Source organism: Oryx dammah, unplaced genomic scaffold, assembly GCF_014754425.2.
Source record: "Oryx dammah isolate SB20612 unplaced genomic scaffold, SCBI_Odam_1.1 HiC_scaffold_12, whole genome shotgun sequence".
Taxonomy (NCBI): Eukaryota; Metazoa; Chordata; class Mammalia; order Artiodactyla; family Bovidae; genus Oryx; species Oryx dammah.
The window spans coordinates 39,213,579-39,239,005 of NW_024070196.1; the positions used below are offsets into that span (position 1 = coordinate 39,213,579).

General features: G+C 42.7%; 1 protein-coding gene across 14 annotated transcripts in view; it reads right to left on the reverse strand.

The window, feature by feature from the left end:
* Positions 1 to 1,240: 1,240 nt before the first annotated feature.
* The window catches only part of RAPGEF2 (Rap guanine nucleotide exchange factor 2), a 265,814-nt gene continuing 241,627 nt past the window's right edge, over positions 1,241 to 25,427 (reverse strand). For 7 of the 14 annotated variants that reach the window (XM_040250572.1, XM_040250568.1, XM_040250578.1 and 4 more), the window contains 12 exons: positions 24,775 to 25,015; positions 22,481 to 22,864; positions 19,526 to 19,737; positions 19,310 to 19,433; positions 18,674 to 18,697; positions 17,375 to 17,598; positions 15,559 to 15,759; positions 11,552 to 11,704; positions 9,188 to 9,413; positions 8,099 to 8,658; positions 5,650 to 5,925; positions 1,241 to 4,434 (listed from right to left, as the gene is read on the reverse strand). In XM_040250572.1, the coding sequence (XP_040106506.1) occupies positions 4,406 to 4,434; positions 5,650 to 5,925; positions 8,099 to 8,658; positions 9,188 to 9,413; positions 11,552 to 11,704; positions 15,559 to 15,759; positions 17,375 to 17,598; positions 18,674 to 18,697; positions 19,310 to 19,433; positions 19,526 to 19,737; positions 22,481 to 22,864; positions 24,775 to 25,015 (2,654 nt within the window). In that variant the 3' untranslated portion in view covers positions 1,241 to 4,405. Of the gene's footprint in view, positions 4,435 to 5,649; positions 5,926 to 8,098; positions 8,659 to 9,187; positions 9,414 to 10,599; positions 10,675 to 11,551; positions 11,705 to 15,558; positions 15,760 to 17,374; positions 17,599 to 18,673; positions 18,698 to 19,309; positions 19,434 to 19,525; positions 19,738 to 22,480; positions 22,865 to 24,774; positions 25,016 to 25,427 lie in introns of all 14 variants that reach the window. The other 7 variants (XM_040250573.1, XM_040250571.1, XM_040250580.1 and 4 more) reach the window with 5 other exon arrangements.

Genomic DNA, 25,427 nt, shown 5'->3' on the forward strand with positions numbered 1-25,427 from the left:
ACTTCAAATACTGGGATATGCCTTTACTGCATTGGTTCCCATCAGACCATACCACATGTCAACTATGGTCAGAGTTAAAAGTTCCTAAATTGTATTAAACTAGCTACAGAAAAAGAAAATGAAACTAGCTTTGACTTTTGCAGTGTTGAATACCCCACATGGAAATTACTTCACTAGTTTCTCTCTTCTGAAAAATTGGTCATTTGATTCTAAATTTACTTCAGATTTTTAAAAAATTTACTTCAGATATTATATTCTATGCTTAGTTTTTCCCATAATGAAAATTATTATGATCTTATTGAGTGCCTGTAAAACAGGGCCTTTTCTAAGATGTTTTAGCCTTTCATGCAATGTTTTGATAGCTTCTATAACCATTCCTGTTATGTAGCCATGGCACTGTAAAATCTATGGGCAGAAAACATCATTTCAAAAACAGGCAGGAATTTTACTGTGCTTGCTTTTTCCTCGGCTAAAATGTGATTGTTGAAAAAAGTGCAATTCACAAATTGTTATTTTGTTCCAATCAGTGTTTTTTCTGTCAGCTGGGCAAACCCTTTTTCACTGTAAGATCTTTCTGAAGGGCCCTGCCCCCTTGGCTGCAGTATGCCCTACTCATTTCCATTCCATTACTGCCCACTTCAGCCTCCGCTGCCTGACATTCTTTGTGAATATTTGCAAGATCATTCGCCTCTCCAATCAACAACTTGACCCTTCCAAGTGCACTTGCTTTATTCTCTGAGTAAGCTATTTTTCAAGGAGAACAGCATCAGGGAATCAAGGACAGAGCTCTTTTTCTTTGGCAAGAATTGAAGTGTGATAATTCCTTGAAAATCCATAAGCACACAGACCTACCAGATGTGCTGATACATGCTTGTTTAGCAGCTTGCATCTTTCAAGACCAGTTTGAGAGATTATCAGTGATTTGGAGATCAAATATATTATAGATGAGCATAAACTCTACACCTCCCAGGAGGAGGAAAGGGTTAAAGCTGAGGGAACTATTTGGAGGGCTTTGACTTGCAGGTATGAAAACAGAACAGGTATGTTTAGTCTTTTTGATTAGGGAGGAGAGCTTTTGGCAATATCCCTAAAACATGGCAAAGTTCTGTTATTAATATGACACCAAGGAAGCTAGGTCACAGCCACTGATCACATACTTCTTACAACCCTGGAGTGGAGTGAGTGGAGTCTTTGCTACTTAGAGGTAACCTAAAACATAAACACGTAAGAACAGGTATCATGGCTGTCATTTTATTTTCAGCAGAATACAAAAAGTGATTAAGAGGTTATTCTTCAAAACATCAGTTCCTTAATATTTTTCTGAACACGTTAGAGAAAAGCAAGCTTTTTGAATGACAGAAATTGACAGCATGGGTTGCTGTTGTGATAGGGTGTCCCTTAGCGAAGGGTTTTTACAGTGAACAGCTGATGGTGGCAAGCACACGAGAACACAGGTGTCCACACAGGGCACCTGCATTCTGAACAGGTACAGCTGAAGCTACAGAAATGGTCTTAATTCTCCAAATTGTTGTGGTGGCCAGATTTTCAAACTTTACTCACCAAGACTGCACAAATGCCTTAGTCACACTTTTAAGTTTTGGCCATCTTCCCTTTAGAATCAGGACTGAAGTCCTGCCATCTTTCTAGATGCCCTCACATTTCCTCACCTTTTGCTTAACTGACTCTCACCTTTTTAAATATAAATGCCCTTCTCATAGACTATAAGTATTATTCAGACCTACCTTACATGAGGACTCACAGAAAGAACAAAGATATTAGATATACTCTTTGTTGTTATTGTTTAGTTTCCAAGTCGTGTCCGACTCTCTAGTGATCCCACTGACTGCAGCTCTCCAGGCTCCTCTGCCCATGGGATTTCCCAAGCAAGAATACTGGAGTGCGTTGCCATTTCCTTCTCCAGGGGATCTCCCCGACCCAGGGATCAAACCACGTCTCCTGCATTGCCGGGCAGATTCTTTACCACTGAGCCACTGAAGAAGCCGTGATGTACTTGTTAGAACTTCCAAATGACTCGCTAGGTTGTACTAACTTACTGGCCATCATCTTGAATGCCAGTTTAAATTCTCCGAGGTCCTATTTCTTAGTACATATATTGGGAATCAAAATCCTGCAAAGATTTTTACTGGAAAAGAATTGGGAAGAGATAAATGCTATGTAGATATACAATGATATCACTTTTCACTGAATTTCATTAAACACTATGAATTCTGGACACATGAATGATCTTATTTTCTAACATGAATGATATTAATTTCTTCTCTCTTAGGCGATGTCATCTGTACCTCCCCAGTGCCCTGAGGACTTGCTCCTGCAGAGACCCAAGGGCTTTCTCACGCTTCAGTTAGAAAAAGCATGCGCAAGTCATTAAGAATATAGACATGGTGTTATGTTATATTTATTTATTTTCCAGCTTGTACAAACTGGATGTAGAAGCATAAACATAGTACATTTCTACCATTTTCAACAAAAATATAACCAATATGTACAATTATTGTATTAAAAATACAAAAGGGATACAGACTCCACCAATGTCTTTCTAAAAGACATACAGGTACAAGTAGTATCAAAAGTATGAGGAAATCACCAGTTAATTGTACATTCTGCACTTGACATCACAGAGCGAACTGAGGTTACAGTCCTATGTTCTACGGTGACTTAATGCTTAGATAACATTTGTGCAACTTGTGTAGAGCGAGAGTTCTGTCTTTCTATATGCACATGAGGTCCATAGCCTAGAGAAGAAAACTGGCAAATAATGCATCTTACATGTAAAATTACCAATGCATCATTGACAATGTAATATATAAGCAAGTAGACAAATGCCATGATACAGGAGAGAATCATTAAATAAAGCACTGACATTGCTTTGATACAGTGAAAAAACACTGCAATTCGACTTTTAAAATTGGAAGCTATTTACGTTTATCTACTGATCAATATGATCAGCTGAATTTAATGGAAAAAAAATCCAAGACCAGCAGTTCCTCACATCTGAGTACTACTCGGATTGGCAGCCTTCACTTTTCCGGAGTCTGTGCAAAAACAACACAAAAATAGAGTGGAGGGTTCAGTCCTTCTGGGGTTAATAGCAGCTGTGAGCAGGTGGTTGCTACACTCAGGCCTTCTCCATCTCAGCGTCCGTAAAGCCACTTACGGGCCAGTCTTTGGCCGCCAACCTGCCTTGCAAAGGCTGGCGGATCGCACCGGGTTTTGGACCTTTTTGATCTTTTTCATGTTAAAGGCTCGTGTGTTCCCTCGTGCCGATTGATCGATACAGGGAGGCTGTCTTGAAAGAGCAGTATGAATGGCTGGCGTTAGTGCCAACACCCCAAGCTGCTTTCACTGCAATGCTATCCAGTTATAAATGTTTCTCTTTAAAAACAAACAAGATAAGCCCTAAAGCTAAATGAACAGAAATGAAAGAAACATAATTTAAAAAACAGGGGGTCTGCCGTCTGTCTCGATGGAGCAGGGCACGCCCAAGGGTGATGCTGCCCTGTGCTCCATAAGGCTCAGACACAGGACGCTAGAGTCCCAGTCCCTCCCCGGCCATGTGCAAACAGTTTGTACAGTAGAGCCCCAGCCCCTGAGGAAGGAGGGGCGGGAGCCCTGGGATCTAGGTAATTGGCTAACATCTCATGCTTCCAGGATACGGCACTTCTGGGGGCGGCCAGGACGCAGGAAGAGGGGCTGTGCCCCGCCTCCTCTCTTCCTGGTGTGGCCACACCCTGTCCGGCATATTTGGTTTTTGAGAAACCCAGGCTGGCAACCCTACTTAAAAGGTTCAAAATAATACTGTAATCATTAAATGGATATAACATTTACTCTCTGAACACAATCTTTAAACTCATTAAAAAGGAAAAAAAAAGAGGACATTGTAAACAAGCGGACGAGCACTGTACTCAAAGGATTTCGTTTTTGTTTTCCTTGGTGGGTTAAAGGCCCCAAGTAGTTCCGTGGCTGACTTTTCTCACGATTCCAATGAAACCAAGTGCTAGGACTGGATTGAAATCTAAAAGGGAGATTTTTAAAAAATCCTTCCCGGCGTGGGTAAGTGCAGCCAGGGTGAATCATCGGTGGCGATGACTTTGGAATCTGGAATGATGCTGTGTTACGTGGCAGGCAGCGACGGGGAGCTCGGAGACGGCTGCGCTGTGCATTCAAGCAACGAAGTCAGAAAAAGTGCCAGGGCGGTTTCTTCACAGTATTTCACATGCAAAGGGGACAGGAAGAGGGGTCAAGAGCCCCATGCTGCTTTTAAGGCAGGAAAGGAGGCAAACTGGTCCACCATCCTCAGAGTGTGAGTTCCAAGGCTCCGACGCTAGGGGGCGTCTTCTTGTGCTCTCCTTTGGGCGGTTGACTCGGGTCCAGAGAAGCCCGCACCTCAAACAGCAGACACTTGTTCATCTTCTGCTAAAACAACCACGAAAGAATGAAATCAGTGAGTAAGCAAGTCATTTTCTTGTACTTAGAGAGAATACATTCACCGATATAAAATAAAAACACCATAGCTATTTTCTAAGTCTAGGTCACTATACTGTAGCTATGGAGGTACCTGGTAGGCTGCATTCCATGGGGTCACTAAGAGTCAGACACAACTGAGCGACTTCACTTTCACGTTTCACTTTCATGCATTGGAGAAGGAAATGGCAACCCACTCCAGTGTTCTTGCCTGGAGAATCCCAGGGACGGGGGAGCCTGGTGGGCTGCCGTCTATGGTGTCACACAGAGTCGGACACGACTGAAGTGACTTAGCAGCAGCAGCAGCAGTCACTTACAATACTCATCTTTTTTTCTCCCTAATGATTCACAATGAAAAGTTTAAAATAAAGTATATTGTATATTTACTGATTGGAAATTCACTGATGGTAAATTCACTGAAGTGAAGTAGCTCAGTTGTGTCCGACTCTTTGCGACCCGGTGGACTGTAGCCCACCAGGCTTCCCCGTCCATGGGATTCGCCAGGCAAGAGTACTGGAGTAGGTTGCCATTTCCTTCTCCAGGGGATCTTCCCGACCCAGGGCTCGAACCCAGGTCTCCCGCATAAAGCAGCATGTGACCTTTCATAGTATATACTCACACATAAAGTCTAGAAGAATGTATAAAATGCTAATGGTGGTTGTCTGTAAATGGCAGGATTATAAGTAATTTTCATTAATTGTTTTGCTTTCTTCTGTAACAATTTTTTTGCAGAATAACGTAAAAGCAGAAGGGGGAAGGGGTGGCACAGTCTGCCCCTCTGCATTCTCACCCCAAAACGGCCAGCCGGGTTCATACAGAGAAGGCAAAAAACCTCTAGAGAAGTGGGTTTTTCTTCACTAGACTTTCATTTGGAACTTGTTACAAATTCAAACATTTTCCCAGAAAACAGGATTAGGGAAGGAAAAGGAGCCATGCACACGTTATTACAGGGGACCCCGCTGCAATCTTTAGTTATTCCTCAAGTCGCTTAGGAAGAAGCAAAACGCAGCCCAACTGCGCACACTAGGTTAGGGGCATGGGGTGTGGAGCCCTGAGTGGGCAGCGTCCGGAGGGAGAACAGACCAGCCAGGATTGGGAATGCTGGAGATGGGGCGCAGAGGCAGGGCCGGAGGGTTGGGGGTGGGGAGGGGGAGGGAGCGCATGTACCGTCCTCCTCGGCGGTGAGGCCCGGGGGTGCACAGGGGCCGGCGCGTGGGTCACCATCACCAGGCCGGTGCCACTGCGGCCTGGGGGCAGGCCTGGCGCTGCCTGGGGCGGGTTCGGCCGGCCGGGCCAGCATCCTGGACCGCTGCAGCGCCACAGTGTAGTCCGGCGGTTTCCGGGCCGGGTGCGGGTGGGCCTCCGGGAAGTCGGTGATGGGGATGCCCACGTAGCCTGGTGGAGTGGGCGGTGGCTCCCGGTAGCGGCCCTCCTTCCTGGCTGCTGGGAGAGAAAAGGCGCTGCAGTCAGCGTCTAGGGAAGCGCATCCTGGGCCACGTGCACTCATCCAAAAGGATGAGGACCACGATCGACAGTGCGCATGTGGTGTAGCAGCACGTAGGCGCGCGGAGCGGGATGCGGGGGTGGTGCAGTGGCAAGCAGGACGTCTACCAAACTGGCTATTCACCAGTCATCTCTGGTGGCACAAGTGACTAAGCAATCCAAGCACCTGTAACTCTAACCGGGTGACTGCAGAGCGACTCTGCTGGTCACAAAGTAACCAACGCCCAACCCTGGGGTTTACTGGAAACACCAGGCAAAGGAACCAGAAAGGCACCCAGGCCCAGGCCAGCAACCCGGGAGAGGGGCCGGCCAGGCGGGCTGTCACCCTGTGCTGGGCACCACCCTCCCCAGGCAGAGGATCCATTCCATGTTACTTTCAAGCCTTGGGTCTCACTTCGGAAAACAGGGAGTCAAAATAAAGTTGGAAAAGTGTACCCAAAATGATGCAAATTTCAAAACTTAAGACTGTATGTATGTAAGGTATTTTTTCTTAAAATCCTTTTATAGTAACTTCATGATGTAAAACATGAATCTGTAAATGCAAGTGAAGGCCAAGTTTTCTTATCTTGAACTTTCTACACTCAACTGTTAGGAACTTAGATCATTCTTTTGTAGTAAAAATTTTGTGTATGTTTGTTAAAGTGCTTTTTTATTTGTAATTGTCATGATATGGAATCATTCCAAGTGTCTACCAACAGATGAATGGATAAAGATGTTATACACACACACACACAGACACACACTGGGATATTAGTCAATAAAAAGAATGAAATAATGCCATTTGCAGCTACATGGATAGACCTAGAGGTTATTATACTAAGTGAAGTAAGCCAGATAAAGACAAATATGATATCATTTATATATGGAATCTAAAAAATAATACAAGTGAATCTATATACAAAATAGAAATAGACTCACAGACATAGAAAACAAATTCATGGTTATCCAAGGGGAAAATGGAGAGGAGGAATACATTAAGAGTTTGGGATTAACATATACATGTGTATAGCACAGGGAACTATATTCAATGTCTTTTAATAGCCTATAACAGAAAATAATATATATATGAATCAGTTTGCTATATACTTGAAACTAACACAGTATTATAAATCAACTATACTTCAGTTTTTTAAAAGTGCTTTAAAAATTGCAACCTAAGAATAGGTATTGTTTTTTCCTTATACATCCTGAAAAGACAAATAATATTCCAGATTTCTCACTCTGTATCCTATAATGCATCCCTACACTTTAATCATACAGATGTTGAGCGTGCCATAAAGAATATATTCTGATAGGGTTAAGGGAAAATAAGAGACCTTACAACAAAAACAGCAGCAGCAAACTGATAGTGACTTTCATGTACTTAGGAATCATTATCTAGGCACTAGTGTTCAAAGTGATGTGCAGATATTTCCTTTAAAACTCACACCAACTGCACGGATAGAAATTATTAAACTCATTTTACAGATGAGGAAACAGACACCATTTAGTGACTCACCCAGTGTCACAAAACTAGGACTGTGGCAAAGCATCAATTCAGCACGACCCAGCCAGCCTGACTCCCAGGCTCTTACTGATGACATTACCTCTTAGCACCCTCCCCACCATGTTCTATCCTATGCAGAGGGAATTTGTGTAGCACAGAAAACAGCTTACCTACATAAAAACCATCAATCGGAGATTTTTAAATATGCAATGTGTAAAGTTCTAAATACAATTCAAGGGAACAAAACAGAATCATAAAACATTTAAAACCGGTTCCAATTAAACAAAAAAACTTCATCTTCTAGAGAATGGCCACCCTTTCTGGTAACTTTTAGCCTAGATCAATACTAGAGCAGAGAATACCCATAATGACAACCTACTGATCCTGACAGCTACAACACATGGAAGGTTTCCTGTGCTGCAAAGTATTTATAAGCACTAGAGCGCAGAATCTGGGCTCTTGTAACCATCATTCACTTCAAAATGCTGAGGGCACTGCTAACTTGGAAGCCCTAAGGGGCAATGGGTGGGACAGAACGAGAAGACCCACAAATATGTACTTTTACTTTTGAAATAAGTCAGGGTGCAGCCATGACCCACACACGACAGAGCCCGGCAGTCAGCTTACCAATGAGCCCCTTGGCGGCGCTGGGTGTCACGGCTATGTGGGCAGCCATGGCGGCAGGTTTGGCTTCCTCTGCGGTCACGGCCGTCATGCTGCTGCTGTCAGCATCAAGGGAAACGTCCTTACCCCCCCTTCTCTTGATCGTGCCCGTGTCCCCTTCCGAGTCCTCTCCCCAGTACCCCGTGGACGAGGCCCAGCTGGCCCGGGACTGGGCCTGATCGAGACTTTCTCGGCTCTGACTCTGCCTGCTGTACTTTGCACTGTGGTCAGGAAACATGATTTGGTCCATATGGCTGCTGGAGGCCCACAGCCCTGCAGCGTCCCCTGGGTAATCAAAGTGAGTGTGCCCAAAGGGGAGCGTCTCCCAGCTCCTCTGGTGCTGGATGGTCTGGATGTTATCATGGGAGCCGCTCGAGCATGACGTCCAGCTCCCCCGGCCACTGTCAGCAGCGTCCAGGGAGGCTCGGTCCCCCTGGTCCTGGGAAAGCTCCTCTGTGCTGGGGGAAGAAATCACGGTGGCTGCAGCATACAGGCCCCTGCTCTCAGACAGTGGCGCACAGGACCTAGGCGGCCAACAGGAAAGAAAAAGGGAGAAAGAAGACAAGAAGGGGAGGGGAAGAAAAGAGCAAGATTAATCAATCTATAATAAAACCCCTTTTCCCCTCAAAAGGTGGCTTCCTTTCCCCCCAGGAAGAGGATGAAGGCTCCAACGACAGCAGCCACTCTGCCCTGTTCAGTTTCCTCCCCCTGGCCCTTGCAATGTCAGTATAACATCGACACAGGGGGAAAAGGGCAACCAGTTGCTTACAATAAAGGAAGCTTCCCCTTACAGGGCTCACCACAGTCTGATTATTTTGGGAGGGCAGCTCATACAAAAGGACTGAGACACATGCCAGAGTTGCCCCCTGCCCTCAGCACAGAGAAACGGGTCCCGGTGAAGACCAGCCCTAACTTGAAAGCATTCTGCCTGGCAGAGGCAGCACAGTGCTTTCGGGAAATGCTGAGCATCAGAACTGGGATGGGAGAGCACCCACCACCTGGGCATCACACACAGTAAACAGCAATGCACATGTGGAGGAGAGGAGCCCCTACCCCAGGCTGTACTGGTCAGGCTCCACCGCCGGCCGCCTCTCCAGCCGGCCTGAGGCCAGGCTGGTCTCCACGATGCTGACCGACGGCCTCTGGCGCCGCTCGTCAGGCAGCGAGACGGGCAATGAATCGAAGGAGGAGTTGCTGACGATGCTGGATCTCGAGGAGATTTCGCTGTGGCCGGAATCTGAGAAGTTATCCACGGTGCCACTCGGAGCCAAAGTGTAGCCTGCGTAGGGACACACCAGTCCTTAAACGCTGTGGGTTCACAGCGTCCACAATGCAGGCTACAGAAGCCACCACAGAAGTGGGGACTAAACACTCTACTTGTGGACTGAGATACCGCAAATTTTTACTCAAATGAACTTTAGTGTGTAATGAAAGTTTAGGGAGGAAAAAAGAAAACGCCATTATACGAGCCAGGAACTAATGCAGAGATTATGGCATGACTCGACCCATCTTAGCTCTCTTAAATATAAATTATACTGCACCCGTCTATACAAATGAAACTATGAAGAAGGACTAGGATCATATTTAAAAGTATGCTTTTTTTTTTCTCAATCTGAAAAGTGAGCAATTTTGCCTTCAATGGCGTTATTATTTTTTAGAACTTTATGGCAGAGAATAACTCCATTAGGAAGATCCACATTGTAAGTGGACAGGAATAATAAATAAGACCTGAAGAAGGTATCTTTGGGTCTTTGCCATTTGATTTTTCAACATTAATAATTCATTGGATAAATCACATAAAAGCCAATTGTTTTGAAGGATACAATGTACAAAACCTCCACTTTCTCCCTGGACCATCACTATGTCCAAACAAATGTCCATTTTCTGGTATGAAGGACCTTTAACTATCCTTTGTTGCTAAAAATAATTCTGAAAGTCACAGAGGAAGAGAGGCTTGTCTTGACATTTTTAACAACAAAAAACCCAAATCTTCCTTCTCAGTACTCATTTCTTTTTTAACATTACTAAGAATCTAATGCTACTTAAAATACTGATTTTACATGGTTCTACGTGTACAGTGCAAAATTTTCAATGCCACCTACCAAATTAAAAAAAAAAAAAGACATCTAGAACACCTAAATGTTGCTCATTACTCTCTGAAAGAGTATTTTCTCATCGTTTCAGTAAATTATGAATTCCTGATTTATTTTTTAAAGGTTGCACAGGTCTTGAAATGATTTAATGTGTCCATCTATGAAATGTCTTTTTATAAACCACACTACGAGTTCTGACAGACAAGATTTCCTGAACAGTCTGCCCAAAAAACACCTGAGGAAACCATCACTCAGGTGGAGCCCTGGACACATGGAGGGAGGGGGTTCGTTTTCCTCAGCTAATGAGCTGACTCCTGTCCTTCCCCCAGCTCTGGGCTCTGTAAACCCTACCCATCCTCGTCCCGTTCTCACTTCCAAGGGAAGACGAGGAGCTGCTTAAATCCAACTGCCCAGAGCCAAAAGATCTCAGCTGACTGCCGCTGCTGCCTAACTACGGAGAAGAGTTCAGACACACCCACTGAACACGGACTACAGACTGATACCACAAAAAATGCACAGGTGTCCAAAAAAGCTAGACAGTCAAGCAGGAATGGAATTTGTTGTACCAGTGAAATCTCACAATGGATTAATCTCTTTGGCCATGTCTAGTGAGAATGGTCTGGCCATTTATTATGGACTTATTTCCATTCAGTGAAAGGGTAGGGGGTGGAAATAATTCTGAGGTTAGGCAGCAGAGAATTACCTAGTATTTTAAGATAAGAAAGCATTAATATTGGAAGCGAGCCTGAGTGCCTAAAATGTAATCTCCTTAAAAATAAGACAAGATAGTAACAGAAAAGATAATCAAGACCCATGTTAATACAATGAAAAAATAAATCAGGAAGATAATAGTTTTTCTTATGTTTATATAGCCCTTTACTCCATAATTAATGCCATATAATCATAGTTAGTTAGAACTGTTAGTATAAAAAGAATTATTCCCACACTTATAGTCAGTAAAAAATGAATTATAAAAATTATAACATTACTAAAAATGAATTTTATATAGTTATATAAGCTTAACACTATTTATAGTTATAATATTAAAGAATACCAAAATTCTTCAAAATTTATAAACTGAGGAGAAAAAAATCCATTGGGTGTTACACATCAGGTTGCTTTTGTTTTTCCGGTTGCACCTTGTAGGCTTGAGGAACCTTGCCTCAGCAGCAAAAGTTCAGCATCCTGACCACTGGATGGTCAGAGAATTCCCAAGGTCATTTAAAGTGACTATATTGTCAGCAATGATGGAATCTCTAACTGGAATTTATCATGGCTGAAAAGAACAGGTCACCAGGAAGGAGAACATAAGTCACCCAGTCACCTTTCCGTGGGGAGCTCTGTGGGGAGGTGGGCGGAGAGGACAGTTGGGAAGACGTGTTGGATATTGTGTCTTCTGCTGGCCTCCTGTGGCGCTCCAGACCTCCTTCTTCAGACAAAGAAAGAATTTTCTTTAAAGCTTGTGGAGAGTTGATGCCTGTAAGAGAAAGAATTTCAATGTGCAGAATAACTGGAAGAACCCAAACACCTTTCTGTGTTAAGACTTAATATTCTATTCTGTTGCAGGCTGTCTGCAGTCTCAGAGGTCTGTGTGCTCTCCCCAGGTAAACAGAGGTAACCTCACAGGAGGCACCAGGGACCGCAGTGCAGCTTCTGACGCCCGCGGGGATGAGAGAGGCTGCTTCCGGTATTCCATGCTAGGTTCTGAATCTTGGCCACCACATTCATTATTCAACAATATGTTGGGCAGCAATGAAGAAAAAAGAGACAATCTGGAAATACTTTAAGTTAGGATGAAAGCGGTGCAGCTCAGAATTATCAGAACTCAAGTTTGGGTTGGAAAGAGGTATTTTGGTATTGGAAAAGGTAGTGTGTGGGAAGTGGAAGTGATGGCAGGAAAGGATTGAGCCAAGAGGCAAAAGGAAGTAGCAGGAGAGAGACTGAAGGAGCATTAAGGAATTCCACACTAATATCTGATCAATAAGCAGATGAAGGAGCAGCAGCAGGAGGGGACCTTGAAAGTGCCAGGAACCAGAAGATGAGGGAGAAGGTGTCTGGGGGGAGCCATCGAGCACCAAGTGCAGGATCAAGCAGGAGGAAGTAAGGCAGAAGAAAAAGGGTCCCATGTGCTACTATCAGGTGGTTTTCCCCTAAAAACTACTTTAGATGTGAGGAAGTCACGTGAAGAGATTTTTACTAATGCTACTAAGTCTGTAGCATTATTATGAGGCACTCTCAATTACCATATTTTGAACAACAAAGAGACCTAAGCGGAGGCATTAGAGGCTGAAACTACCTCAATTAATATTAGTTTTGTGGGATTTTTTGGCTGTGCTGGGTCTTCATTGCTGTGCATGGGCTTTCTCGAGCTGATGCGAGCAGGAACTACTCTCTAGTTGCGGTGTGCAGGCTTCTCATTGTGGTAGCTTCTCTTACTGTAGAGCATGAGCTCAGGACTCGTGGGCTTTAGTAGCTGCAGCACGTGGGCTCAGCAGTTGCAGTTCCCAGGTTCTAGAGCATAGGCTCAACAGTTGTGGCATCCAGGCTTAACTGCTCCAAGGCATATGGAATCTTCCCAGGTAAGGGATCAAACTTGTGTTCCCTGCATTGGCAGGACCACTGGACCGCCAGGGAAGTCCTTAAATATCTATTTTTGTCAGCTTGGGTCTCAGTTGTGGCACGAAGGCTTAGCTGCCCTGCAGTATATGGGATCTTAGTTCCTTGACCAGGAATCAAATCTTCAGCCCCTGCACTGGAAGGCAGATTCTTTACCACTGGACCACCAGTGGTTAGTTTTAGTGTTAGTTAGTGTTAGTTTTGATGTTCTCAGACTTAACAAAATCTACCAAAAAAGGAGGAATGAAATTTAACCAAGATTTAATGCTTCATTTCACCTCATATAACTGTCTGATACTACTTTTTAATACAATCTTTTAAAAATCATTTTTCAAGCAATCTTTTAGTTATGCATACAAATAATAATATACACAGGATACATGAAAAACACTAGTTACACTAAAGCTACATGAATGAATAGTTTTAATTTGGAAAAAAAAATTCCCAGACAGCATCACACACAGAATGAAAACATACTGCCTTTGAACAACGTAGATGGATGTGAAGATGCTATGCCTTAGAAAACTCTGTTCCATTTTGAAAGTACTTTGACGACAAAGACATTAAAATAAAAAATGCAGCAAGGGGGACTTCCCTGGCAGTCCAGTGGTTAAGACACAGCCTCCCAATGCAGGGGTTGCAAGTCTGGTCTCTGGTCATGGAGCTAAGATCCTACCTGCCTCATGGCCAGAACACCAAAACATAAAACAAAAGCAATATTGCAACAAATTCACTAAAGACTTTAAAAAACGGTCCACATAAAAAAAAATATTTCAAAAAAATTGTACGAAGTATTCAGAATAAAACTTGTTTCATGAATGAGGGTGGTGGGTGAACTCAGCAACTCTAAGTTAATATTTTATATTATGTGACTTTAAATGTTTGTTAAACTCTTTTAAGAAGACACATGATTATTTCATCCATATTCCTGAAGTTCATAAATTCAAATACGCCTAAAAATATTGAAGAGAGAGTCTCCTTGAGAAAGGGGGGGATGACTCTCTATTAATATGCCTCCATGTGGAGTAACAGGCTGTGTCCGTAAAAGAAGCAGGAAAGAGGCAATAGAGGTTGACTTGCAGGGGACTTAGAAGTACAAAGATATTCATAACAGGGAAGTGGAGGGACTTCCCTGGAGGTCCAGGGGTTAAGATGCTGCACTTCCACTGCAGGGGGCTTGGGTTCCATCCCTGGTGGGGGAACTAGATCCCATATGCCACATGGTGCAGCCAAAAATTAAATAAAATTACATAAAAAAAAAATAACACAGTGGACAAAGGAACATTAATTCAGTTTGTTTGTGATAGAGGCAGCAAAACAAGTATTTCGAAGAGGAAAATGTCCCATAAAGGGGAGATATTTCACTTTTCCCCAGTTCAACAAATGGGACACCTGCTGATCAGGAGGGAGGAGCCAGTGACAGAGCACTTGTGAGCAGGCGCACACACAGAGCATCGGGGCTCCTGCCTGATGCATGGGCAGCCTGCAGCCGGCCGGGAACTATCCCAGTTACCAGCACCCCGTTCTATCAAGAGTCAACTCTTTGCTGCCAGGTGTTTTTTAAAATTTCCTTCCTTTTATTAATGTTGTTTCCTGTCACACAGACACACACACACAGATAGAAAAAAGAACTAGGACATTTTATGAAAAATAATTTTTCTCCATTTACATAAAAGGACTAAACTAGTCCATACTTTACTTTTAATGGGAAAGATGAAGCTCCTTTAACTGGAGCTGACTATTTTCCTCCCAAGTTACAGAATCGATGATTCAACAAATCAGAGTTATGCCTCCAGACAAATCATTTCACTTAGAAATATTCTGCCTAGATTCCAGCAACTCATTGATCAAAAGGTTAAACTAGATTAAATAAGGTCTATGGGCAAAGCAGCTTCTGTACTTGCTAAAAGTTAAATGAGTAAAAGCCCCATGGCCTGCCTCTGCCCCCATCGCTATGACAAAGGAGCATGACTGAATGAGATGCTCTATAAAAACAGCTCTTCCCAGTAGCAAAAATAAAGTTTAACTCCATGAACATTAATGTCTTATTAAGAGGGGACAATCAGGGAAAACTCAGGTATATCAGATGAAGTTATCCAAAATAAGAAATGTTCCCTAATCTTAGAAGCAGGTGGTGAATGAACAGTGCCATAAGGGCGTGTGGGTCGTTTGCGTTTTTGTGGTCGAGTTGTATGAGTCGTTTGAATAGTTTGGAAACTAAGCTTTTGTCGGTCACATTGTTTGCAAGTATTTTCTCCCATTCTGTCAGTTGTCTTTTCATTTTGTTTATGGTTTCCTTTGCCGTGTGAAAGCTTGTAAGTTTGATTAGGTCCCATTTGTTTATTTTTGGTTTTGTTTCTATTGCCTTGGGACACTGACCTAAGAAAATATTGCTATGATTTATGTCAGAGAGTATTTTTGCTTATGTTCTCTTCTAGGAGTTTTATGATGATAGGTCTTATGTTGAAGTTTTCAAGCCATTTTGAGTTTATTTTTATTTGTATGGTGAGAGGGCATGTTCTAACCTCACTGATTTACATGGGGCTGTCCAGCTTTCCTAGCACCACTTGAAGAGACTGTCTTTTTCTTAATGCATAGTCTTGACTCTGTTGAAGATTAATTGACTGCAGTAATTAACCCAACTTTGTAATTCAACTATACTTCAATAAAAAAATAATGGGGGCGGGGGAAGAGGGTGTGAATGGAGTCACCTACCGAAAGGTGGGAGGTCCTTAACGGGAACTTTCTTCCGTGAAGGGTAAAGGGACACGGCGGGAACCTGCAGTCCCTGGTTGAGTTTGTGTGGCGGCTGCGGCGGCTGGGGCTGCGGCTGTGCTTTCGGCTGCAACCCCGCTCTCGGGGCCACTGGGGAGGTCTCCGATTTGACAGGCTTTTTGTCACTGGGATTCTTAGGCACTGGTAATTGTTTGGTTTGAAAATAGAACAAGAAGTTGAAGAGGTTAGTGGCCACATATAAGATAATTATAGAACTGCACGAGTGTTTTCTGCAGTTAGAATACAGAAATGTGTATCTTTTTCCCTGTTCCTCATAAAAAGGATAGAAACAAGGGCAGGGGGAGAACTTTTGTTACAGAAAAAAGGCACAACAGGACAAGATTTACTTTATGAAGCTGGCCATCTCAAAGGATGATTATACTATTAAGTACCACATTAAAAAAAAAAGTGTGGATAGTTTAATATGTTATAAGTACGTCTATAAAAAACCCAAATATATTATAAAATTGTAAGAGGAAAATTGTTAGAAATTATTTTCCTAAAATGGTACCCCAAATTCCATGATATGTTTTAAGTTAATGGATAATATTAGCTACAATTTTTTTTACTACCAAATTCTCTCTCCTCTGGGTTAGAATTATCTATGTTGCTAACAGCACTCAGTACTGCTTGAGTATTATACTGAATATATAATTCCATGACAGATAGAAGGCAAGCCAATTTAACAGGGCAATCAAATGCTGTATTTAAAGTGTATTAATATTCAAGACAACTCAATGACATATTTGACTTCCTCCATTTTACACATTAAAGGAGCTTAAATAACCTGCCTAAGGTGGTACTGTTAGGACAAGGAACAAACACGATTTTAATTCAGACCAATCTGACTGCTGAGGACAAGCTCTTCACCATGATACACAGTGCTTTTATAGTACTTGGGTAAATCTAACATAATAACCTGAATCCTCTCAATTCTCCAACATTTAAACTCTGTAGAAGGTATCTTCAAACTTGCCCATTGTTATTTAGCTGCTAATTTAGCTGCTAAGTTGTGTCTGACTCTTTGTGACCTCATGGACCGTAGTGCACCAGGATCCTCTGTCCATTGGACTCTCCAGGCAAGATTACTGGAGTGGGTAACCATTTCCTCCACCAGCGGATCTTCCCAACCTAGGGATCGAACCTGTGTCTCCCGCATTGACAGGTGGATTCTTTATCACTGAGCTACCAGGACAGCCCTAAAAGATCCCGAAGTGTCCTAAATGGAAAATGCCTCTGTCTTACAAACACAAATGCCAAGAGAAAGAAAGTAGCCCCCATTTCTCACCAGGCCAGATCTATGCATTAGGCTGAGCTACGGTTCCCTGTGGAGCAGAATTCCTGCCTTACGTGGCAGCTGGATCGACTACTGGGTGCCTTCTGGGCTAAGGGCTAAGGGGCAGCTAGTACACCTCGGTCTGTGCCCCTCCCAGGCTGCCCATCACTTTGCAGGTATCTTTGTGAGAAAACAAGGGATGGGAATGGGCGCTGTATCCGCCCATGTGTCCCTTGCCTGCACCCTGGTGGCACTGGGATGAAACCAAATAAGCCAGTCCCCCTGAAGTAGTGTCATGGTCTCCACACTAACCCCACTGGACACGAGCCCAGGCCCAGGACTGCGCTGTGTGCTGTAATGACAGGGAAGGCTGGCGTGTCTCAGGATGCCACACGCCCCTGCACGCTGCCCTGCTGTGCTGGCACAGGAAACCTATCTGCATTCCAACTGGACCTGCAGCCACTTTAAGGAGAAACTCACGTGTGTTGGTGGCCGGCTCACACTGCAGGGATAGCGTCTGAAGACTCTCCTCATCCATCTCAAGCTCCAGATTGGACAGGTACTGCTTCACTTTGCGAGCCATCTGGGCATCTTCATATAGCTTTTTGGCATTGAGAAAGGAGCTACGACGCACCCGCTTTTTATGCCCACCTGTCTGAGCAACATCTAGCACGGTTGCGTTTGTACTACCCTGGCTGAGCGACCTGGAAGATGAAAAGGCAGAGATGCAGCTCGCTCCAGCACAGGGTCACCGTACCCACAGGAAGCGTGCCAAGACTTCTCTAACAGTCTAGTTCAAGAGGCCACATGCCTCATTCTGCTAAGTAAACTGTCACAAAGGAATACAGAATCATATCATATTCATATAGATTAACACAATATATAGATTAAAATGATTTTTTTCAAATTAAAAAGAATTCTACATACACTGTATGTATACATATATGTTTGGTACTTGTTTTGTTCAAACTAAAAATTCTACTTTTTTGCCTCTAGAAAATATCCAAAGCAGTTCTCTTATAGAAGCCAGCAATTAATAATTATTATATATAAAAGCTCATGCAAGAATACACTACAATAATTAACAGTGACATTAAATTTATTTCTCCTAAAGGGGATGTCTTACATAGATTTAAAGAAATTTACCCACAATGTTCACAATTGTTTTCTTATTGCTTGGGTTAAGTGTAGTGAGTTTTTCGAGTAACATGGTCAATTTGTTAATAAAATGGTCATGCAAATGTAAAAACACATGTACAGGAACTAGCATATGAGTTGTTAAGAATTATTTTTGAAAAGGACTGGTTTATAGAAAGAAAACAGTAGTTAGTTGAGCTGTAAAAAATTTAGTTTTAACATGTAGGGGCACCTTCTGTATAGATTCACTTCACAAAAATCTGTGCAACAGTATTTAAATTGCACAATTTTCCCTTCTAACATCCTTTCTCCCCTCACCCCAGGTTAGACTTTTCTCATTTCAAAACACACAAATTGTATTAAAATTAAATCTTTTTGTAAGCTCAGGAGTAAGGCCTGGCCTATGGTTCCCCAGAACAGTCATCAGTCATTTCACAGCTCTCATGGGTCATGACCTCAAAAGCAAAAGCCCCAGTAGATTAAACTTGAAGTCAGTTTGCCAACTGAAATTCTGCTAGAGCAAGAGGGTTAAGAAAAAAAAAATGCAAAAATGCAAAGCATCAGGAAACACAGCGGGTAAGAAAAACACAATGCCACGAGCAGGATGAGAACTGTGTGGGTGTCAGTGCCCCCACCACTTACCCCAGACTCCTCCACTTCTTCTTCCTGTAAGTGAGAGCCGTGGAGGTTGAAGCATGGGTGTAGAGAGAGACAGAGAGATCACAAGCTCAGAAAGAAAGGACCAGACTTCTGGATAAGCAGTACTAGAAGCCCACAAACCATAAACTGCATAATCGCCTCACGCACACACACAACTGGACCAGCAATAGCTTTCTGGCTCAAAAGACAAATAAAAGTAAATATTCTGCTGTGAAGACTTTTTGTTCTCTCTTTCACTGGATTCATCATTTTTGGCTACACTGACAGCTCAATCCATTGTGTGGATAGTGAGACAATACCACTTGGATCATTTATGTATTTTACTTCATACTATCAAATTATGCCTTTTAGCTCTGCAAATCAGCTTTCTGAAAAATAAGAATAGTTGTGTCTCATGGTCAATGAAAAGTGTCTGAGGGACAAACTGTTTTCATTGACAGCCCAAAGTGCACCAGATGTGGAATCAGACAGTCATTCTGAATTACAGCTCAACAGAGATTCTGCACACATCCTGATAATCGCCACAGATGGATGTATTTGAAACCTTCTTTCATTGATTAGGAAGCTCTAAGCTCAGCCTTCTCTAACCCCAGAAACACTGCTGAGGGAGATACTCACCGAGTCCTGAACATGAGGGCAGGGTCCATGTTCACAGAGGCCATTCGGCCGACGTGACGTATTTCTTTTGCAATCATTCTTAGCTTCTCAAAATTGACCAACCCGTCAACCTTGGAGTCATTCCCTGTAATTGGTAAAGAAGGAAAAGGGAATCACATGGTATTCATCCTATACTTCCACTGGTGGAGACAGAAACCTTCCAACTTATATATTTACCTTCGTGAAGGAACGTAAGATCCTTCTTGATCACTGGGAACAGGGGGATGATAGGAGGCTGCAGGTTCTGACTGTTGAGGACATTGCGGTATTTCGCCATGTTTCTGGAAGGATCAAACAGGTCTTGGAGATCTTGAAACAGCTTTTCATATTTATTGGGAAGTTTCTCCCAGGTAGTTCGCAGTCTTGCCACTGGTGCCAGGTTTAGGCCACTGAGAGGGAAAAAAGAAAAGTGGTATAAGATTAAATGACTCGTCTGTTGAAGGACGGTAGGAATGTATTGCTTATTTATTAACAGAGAACACTTCTGCGTGCATGCTGTGTATACACAGGAATGTACATGATTCGAAGGACTATTAATAATTCTGGGTAATGAGAACTGAAGATGGAAGCAGGGACAGGGCCTTGGGATTTTCCTCTTTTTCCGTTTATAGCCTCTGGTCTGTTTACTGCAGGCAGAACTACTACAATGTCAAGTGTCATGAGAGCAGGGCTATGTTTCATTGCTTGATCTCCGCACATAAAGTACTTGGCACCAAGCAGGCATTTGATAAAGCAGATTAACAAATATCCTGTGACACTGGGTCATTTGTAGAGACGTGGATGGACCTAGAGTCTGTCGTACAGAGTGAAGTAAGTCAGAAAGAGAAAAACAAATATCATATAGTATTGCTTATATGTGGAATCTAGAAAAATGGTACAGGTGAACCCAGTTCTAGGGCAGGAATAGAGATGCAGATGTAGAGAACGAATGTATGGATATGAGAAGGAGGGGGATGCATTGGGAGATTAAGATTGATATATATTAATAAACACTACCATGTGTAAAATAGAGAGCTAGTGGGAAGCTGCTGTACAATACAGGAAGCTCACCTCTGTGCTCTGTGATGACCTAGAGGGGTGGGATGGGGAAAGAGGGGAGGGAGGTCCAAGAGAGAGAGGATATATGTATACTTATGGCATCTGGTCCCATCACTCCATGGGAAATAGATGGGGAAACAGTGGAAACAGTGTGAGACTTTATTTTTGGGGACTCCAAAATCACTGCAGATGGTGATTGCAGCCATGAAATTAAAAGACGCTTACTCCTTGGAAGAAAAGTTATGACCAACCTAGAGAGCATATTCAAAAGCAGAGACGTTACTTTGCCGACTAAGGTCCATCTGGTCAAGGCTATGGTTTTTCCAGTAGTCATGTATGGATGTGAGAGTTGGATTGTGAAGAAGGCTGAGCACCGAAGAATTGATGCTTTTGAACTGTGGTGTTGGAGAAGACTCTTGAGAGTCCCTTGGACTGCAAGGAGATCCAACCAGTCCATTCTGAAGGAGATCAGCCCTGGGATTTCTTTGGAAGGAATGATGCTAAAGCTGAAACTCCAGTACTTTGGCCACCTCATGCAAAGAGTTGACTCATTGGAAAAGACTTTGATGCTGGGAGGGGTTGGGAGGCAGGAGGAGAAGGGGACGACAGAGGATGAGATGGCTGGATGGCATCACTGACTCGATGGACGTGTGTCAGAGTGAACTCCGGGAGTCGGTGATGGACAGGGAGGCCTGGCGTGCTGCGATTCATGGGGTCGCAAAGAGTTGGACATGACTGAGCGACTGAACTGAACTGAACTGATGACTGACTCACTTTGTTGTACAAAAGTAACTAACACAATGTTGTAAAGCAATTGTACCCCAATAAAAATATGTATATATATATATTCTATGATAATAATTTAAAAGCTGTAAGAACAATAATAGTATGATCAAATTCTTAGACAGAAAATAATGACTAATTTAATCCTCAGCATCAATTTTGTTCATTGTTTCAATCTGTATTTTCTTCCAGCCTCTAAGCACTTAGAGGAGAAGAAAATTAACATTTAGTAGGCATCCATCTGCCCTGTGCAACTGATGGAACTCTATACACATTATACTATTTAGATTACTTGATAACTCTTTGGGTTATTATTATTTTATACAGAAATAAATTGGCATTCAGAGAAATTAAAATAATTTGCCCCAAGTCACAGAGCTAAAAAAAAAAGGCAAATACAGATTTTCTGGGCTTTAAATCAGCATACGGTTTTTTTTTTTTTAATTGAAGTACAACTGATTTACAATGATGTGTTAGTTTCAGGTGTACAGCACAGTGATTTGTCATATATATCAATACACTCACATACACATACATATATATCTGTTCTTTTTCAGATTCTTTTCTGTTACAGGCTATTACAAAATACTGAGTATAGTTCCCTATGATATACAGTAGGGCCTTGTTGTTTATCTACTTTAAATATGTTAGTTGCTCGGTCGAGTCTAACTCTTTGTGACCCCATGGACTGTACCCTGCCAGGCTCGTCTCTCCATAGGACTCTCTAGGAAAGAATAGTGGAATGGCTTGCCATTTCCTACTCCAGAGGATCTTCCTGACCCAGGGATCAAACCCAGGTCTCCTGCATTGCAGGCAGATTCTTTACCATTTGAGCCATCAGGGAAGCCCATTTTATATATAATAGTGTATATATTTTAAACCAAACTCCTAAATCATCCTTCCCACACCTCTCTCCCATCTGCTAACCATAAGTTTATTTCGTATGTCTATGGGTCTACTTCGGTTTTGTAAATAAGTTCATTTACACATCGATATATATATTTAGGTTCCACACATAAATGATACCATATGATATTTGTCTTACTCTGATATTTGTCTTACTCTGATATTTGTCTTACTCTGATATTTGTCTTACTCTGTCTGACTTCACTTAGTATGATAATCTCTAGGTCCATCCATTATAAGAGACCTTAAATAAAGGGTTACAATTAGGACTCAGAGAAAAAGAATTATTCCATATGACGCAATTAAAAAACTACTACACTCCTACAAACTGTACAGCTTCCCTGGATTGACATATATTTTTTAACCTGCAAACTGAATCGACTCTTGCGGTGAACATGCTCTCACCTGATGATCGCAAACATGGAGTTAAAATTCTTGCACTCCCTACAGTGCAGAGCTATCTTGATGAAATGCTTAATGATCTTCATCCTCTTCAGCTGGTTTGTCTCCCGCAGAATCTCGGATGCTACCCAAAATGTCTCCTGGTTAATGACTTCCTCAAACGTCTTCAGGTTGGCACAGCTGGTTTTTGATTTGAGCTTGAATAAGTCATCGATGTACTCAGTGGGTTCGATGTTGCGGAAAAGCTCAAAGTTGCGCATGGAGAGCTGCGTGGCCACCTCCACGGTGCTGAGCTGCAGCAGCGAGATCTGGCTCTCTCGCAGCAGCTCCTGTGCATCCTCATCCGAGCAAAGGGTTTCCGTCTCCATGTTGTTTTTCAAGTAATACCTGTGAGATACACAGAATCCAAAGCCTGAGCAGCAATCTCAAGACATTCCTGGAAGAACGGCACTGTCTACAGAGCAGCAATGAGAACGTGCTGCTGAATGGTGCAGGGACTCTGCTTGGCACACGGAGGAGGCAGTGGCTCTTCAGACTCCAGACCACAGAACCCCATCCAGAAGCCACTGATAGAAGCAAACACATCACACAGAACTGCATTTGTATGACCTGCAATCCATTTTCTACTACTCTTCCTTCCTTCCAGATTCTTTTATCTTTTTTTTTTTTTTTTTGGCTAATAAGGAGAGAAAATAGCTGAACTTAGATAATCGGTTTCAATAAAGAAATGGGATCCAAGCAAAGAAGTGGGAATCCCACACAGAGTGACCACTCTGTTCCCGGAGATCCTCTGTGACCACTGGTCCACCCAAGTCCACCTGTTTATTCAAATACCAACGAAACCTGTGAGCCATTTCCCTCTATTTGATGCTATGAGGAGAATGATCCAACGATCCTAAGATGGACTTTGACTTTCGAATATCTGATTTTCACAAAAACCCTCCACATAAGTGGGCTGTGTGTTTTTCCTGCTTGTCAGATGAAGAAACAGAGACCCGGAGATGAACACCAGCTGTAGAGAGAGCACTCAGGGTCAGTGTACCTTTCTCTTTGTCAGCAACTTGTTCAAAGATAATGCAGATGTTTACTCTGTTCATTTTTTTGTTATGGATTTTATAGAAAGATGCTTTCTCAAGCCAGACTCCATAAAGGAAGAAACAGAATGAGAACTGTGGTCCTGTCAAACTGGCCTTCTGCATATTTCGCCAAAGCTGACGTGACAGAAGACACAGCCCTCGGGGCTTGAGAGTCATAGATGTTCTCAGCTTTGATTACTCACGAAGCCCATGATGTGAATCCATTTATAATTTTGTTGAGCAATGACTGTGAATCAGGACTCTGTACCTCAGTGGAGATTTGGAGAACTCCATCATGATCACAGACAGATCAATGATATTTAAATGATAACAAGAAAAATGGACACTACCTACCAGAGTTGGGGCTGGCAATAAAGTGAAAGTGAAGAAGAGCAAGAAAGTTATAGCTGACAGCAAGCTAACAGAAGTTCTGAATGAATTAAATCAGGTTTAGATGTTTAACACAAAACGCAAGAATACAATGAAACACTTCATATGATGAGAAAAAAAGAAAAAAAATGTGATTTATGAAAACACTCAATTTTCAGAAAGTGTAAAATCTAGTCATTATACAAAAGCCAAGACATAACTACTTTTCCAACTTTCCCTCATTTGTGATTTGAGAATATCAATGGAAACACCATTTAAAAGACTGACACAACCATTTGAGAGGCTGACAAAATCCCATACAATGTTTTCCTGCAAATACAAGGTAGCAGAGACCAAGCCCTGAAGCAGCTAAGCTTTGGTTCCAGTGTTAAGAAGGATATTTCATTAGTGTCATGAACAGTAATAGGCAGCTGTAGCCAACCACACTGTCATAGATATCTCCACCTAAACAAATGAAGCGCCTAGAAAAGTCAGGTAGGCAGAAGCAGATGACACAGGAAGGTGGAAGGTGTGCTGTGAATGTGCATCTCCCAGGAGACGGCTGTGCCTTTCTGCCAGCCCTGTGTCCTGACGGGAGCACTGGTGAGCAGCAAGGAATGGTCAGGTCACAGCACCCTTGTTTTGCACAAGTAAGTTCCTAAGAGATCCTTGTGATGGTCAACCGTCTACTGTGTGCATTCCCTTTGATATGGCAATGCTCAGTGAATGAGGGAGATCTTTTTAATCTTCAGGGATATTTATTTAAAAAACCCTTGGAAAGTGTTCACCGGCCTTTGGTGTAGGTTTGGGGTGGGGAGGGTAGAGAAATCCAACAGGATGAATAACGTCTACCTTCCGCTCAGCTGTATTCTGTCAGCAAGTTTGGAAAGCTGATCTGGAAGCCTTCTTTGCTTGATCACTCCCTCTGGTGTGACAGAGACTTCACAGAGCGAGTACTGATCTGGGGTGGCGGTCACAGCAAACTCCCGGATGGCCTGAACGACCACCTCCTTCGCCGTAGTGTCCTTACTGATCATGATGTATCGGCTTTGCTGGTCAGCCTTGAAAACCCTTAGCACTTGATCTGGCAAATCTGGTGGAAAGAAGAGTCATATGTCAGTAGAAAGGATTTCAGTACATGGTAATAAAATTAAACAAAGCAATGTGAAAAAAATTCTCAGAAAAGATAATGCTAAACTTCCATCTCTCCCTTACACCAACAATTCTTCTTCAAAGATTGATTCAGTCAACATACAGGCACACTGAATGAACACATTTGCCCTAGGATAAACAAATGATCCACAGACAAACAGATCAGATCACAATAGCAGCAGTTAAAGTTGTCAGGTTGGCAGCAGAAAGGAAAAAATTTAAATCTGAAGTTCATCTTTATTATAATGAAAAATCCAGGAAGCTGATCTAAAATATGCTTCTTACTTTTTATTTAATATGACCTGCTAATATCTGCATGGTACCATGTTAACTTCATTTTATGAAAGGGAACA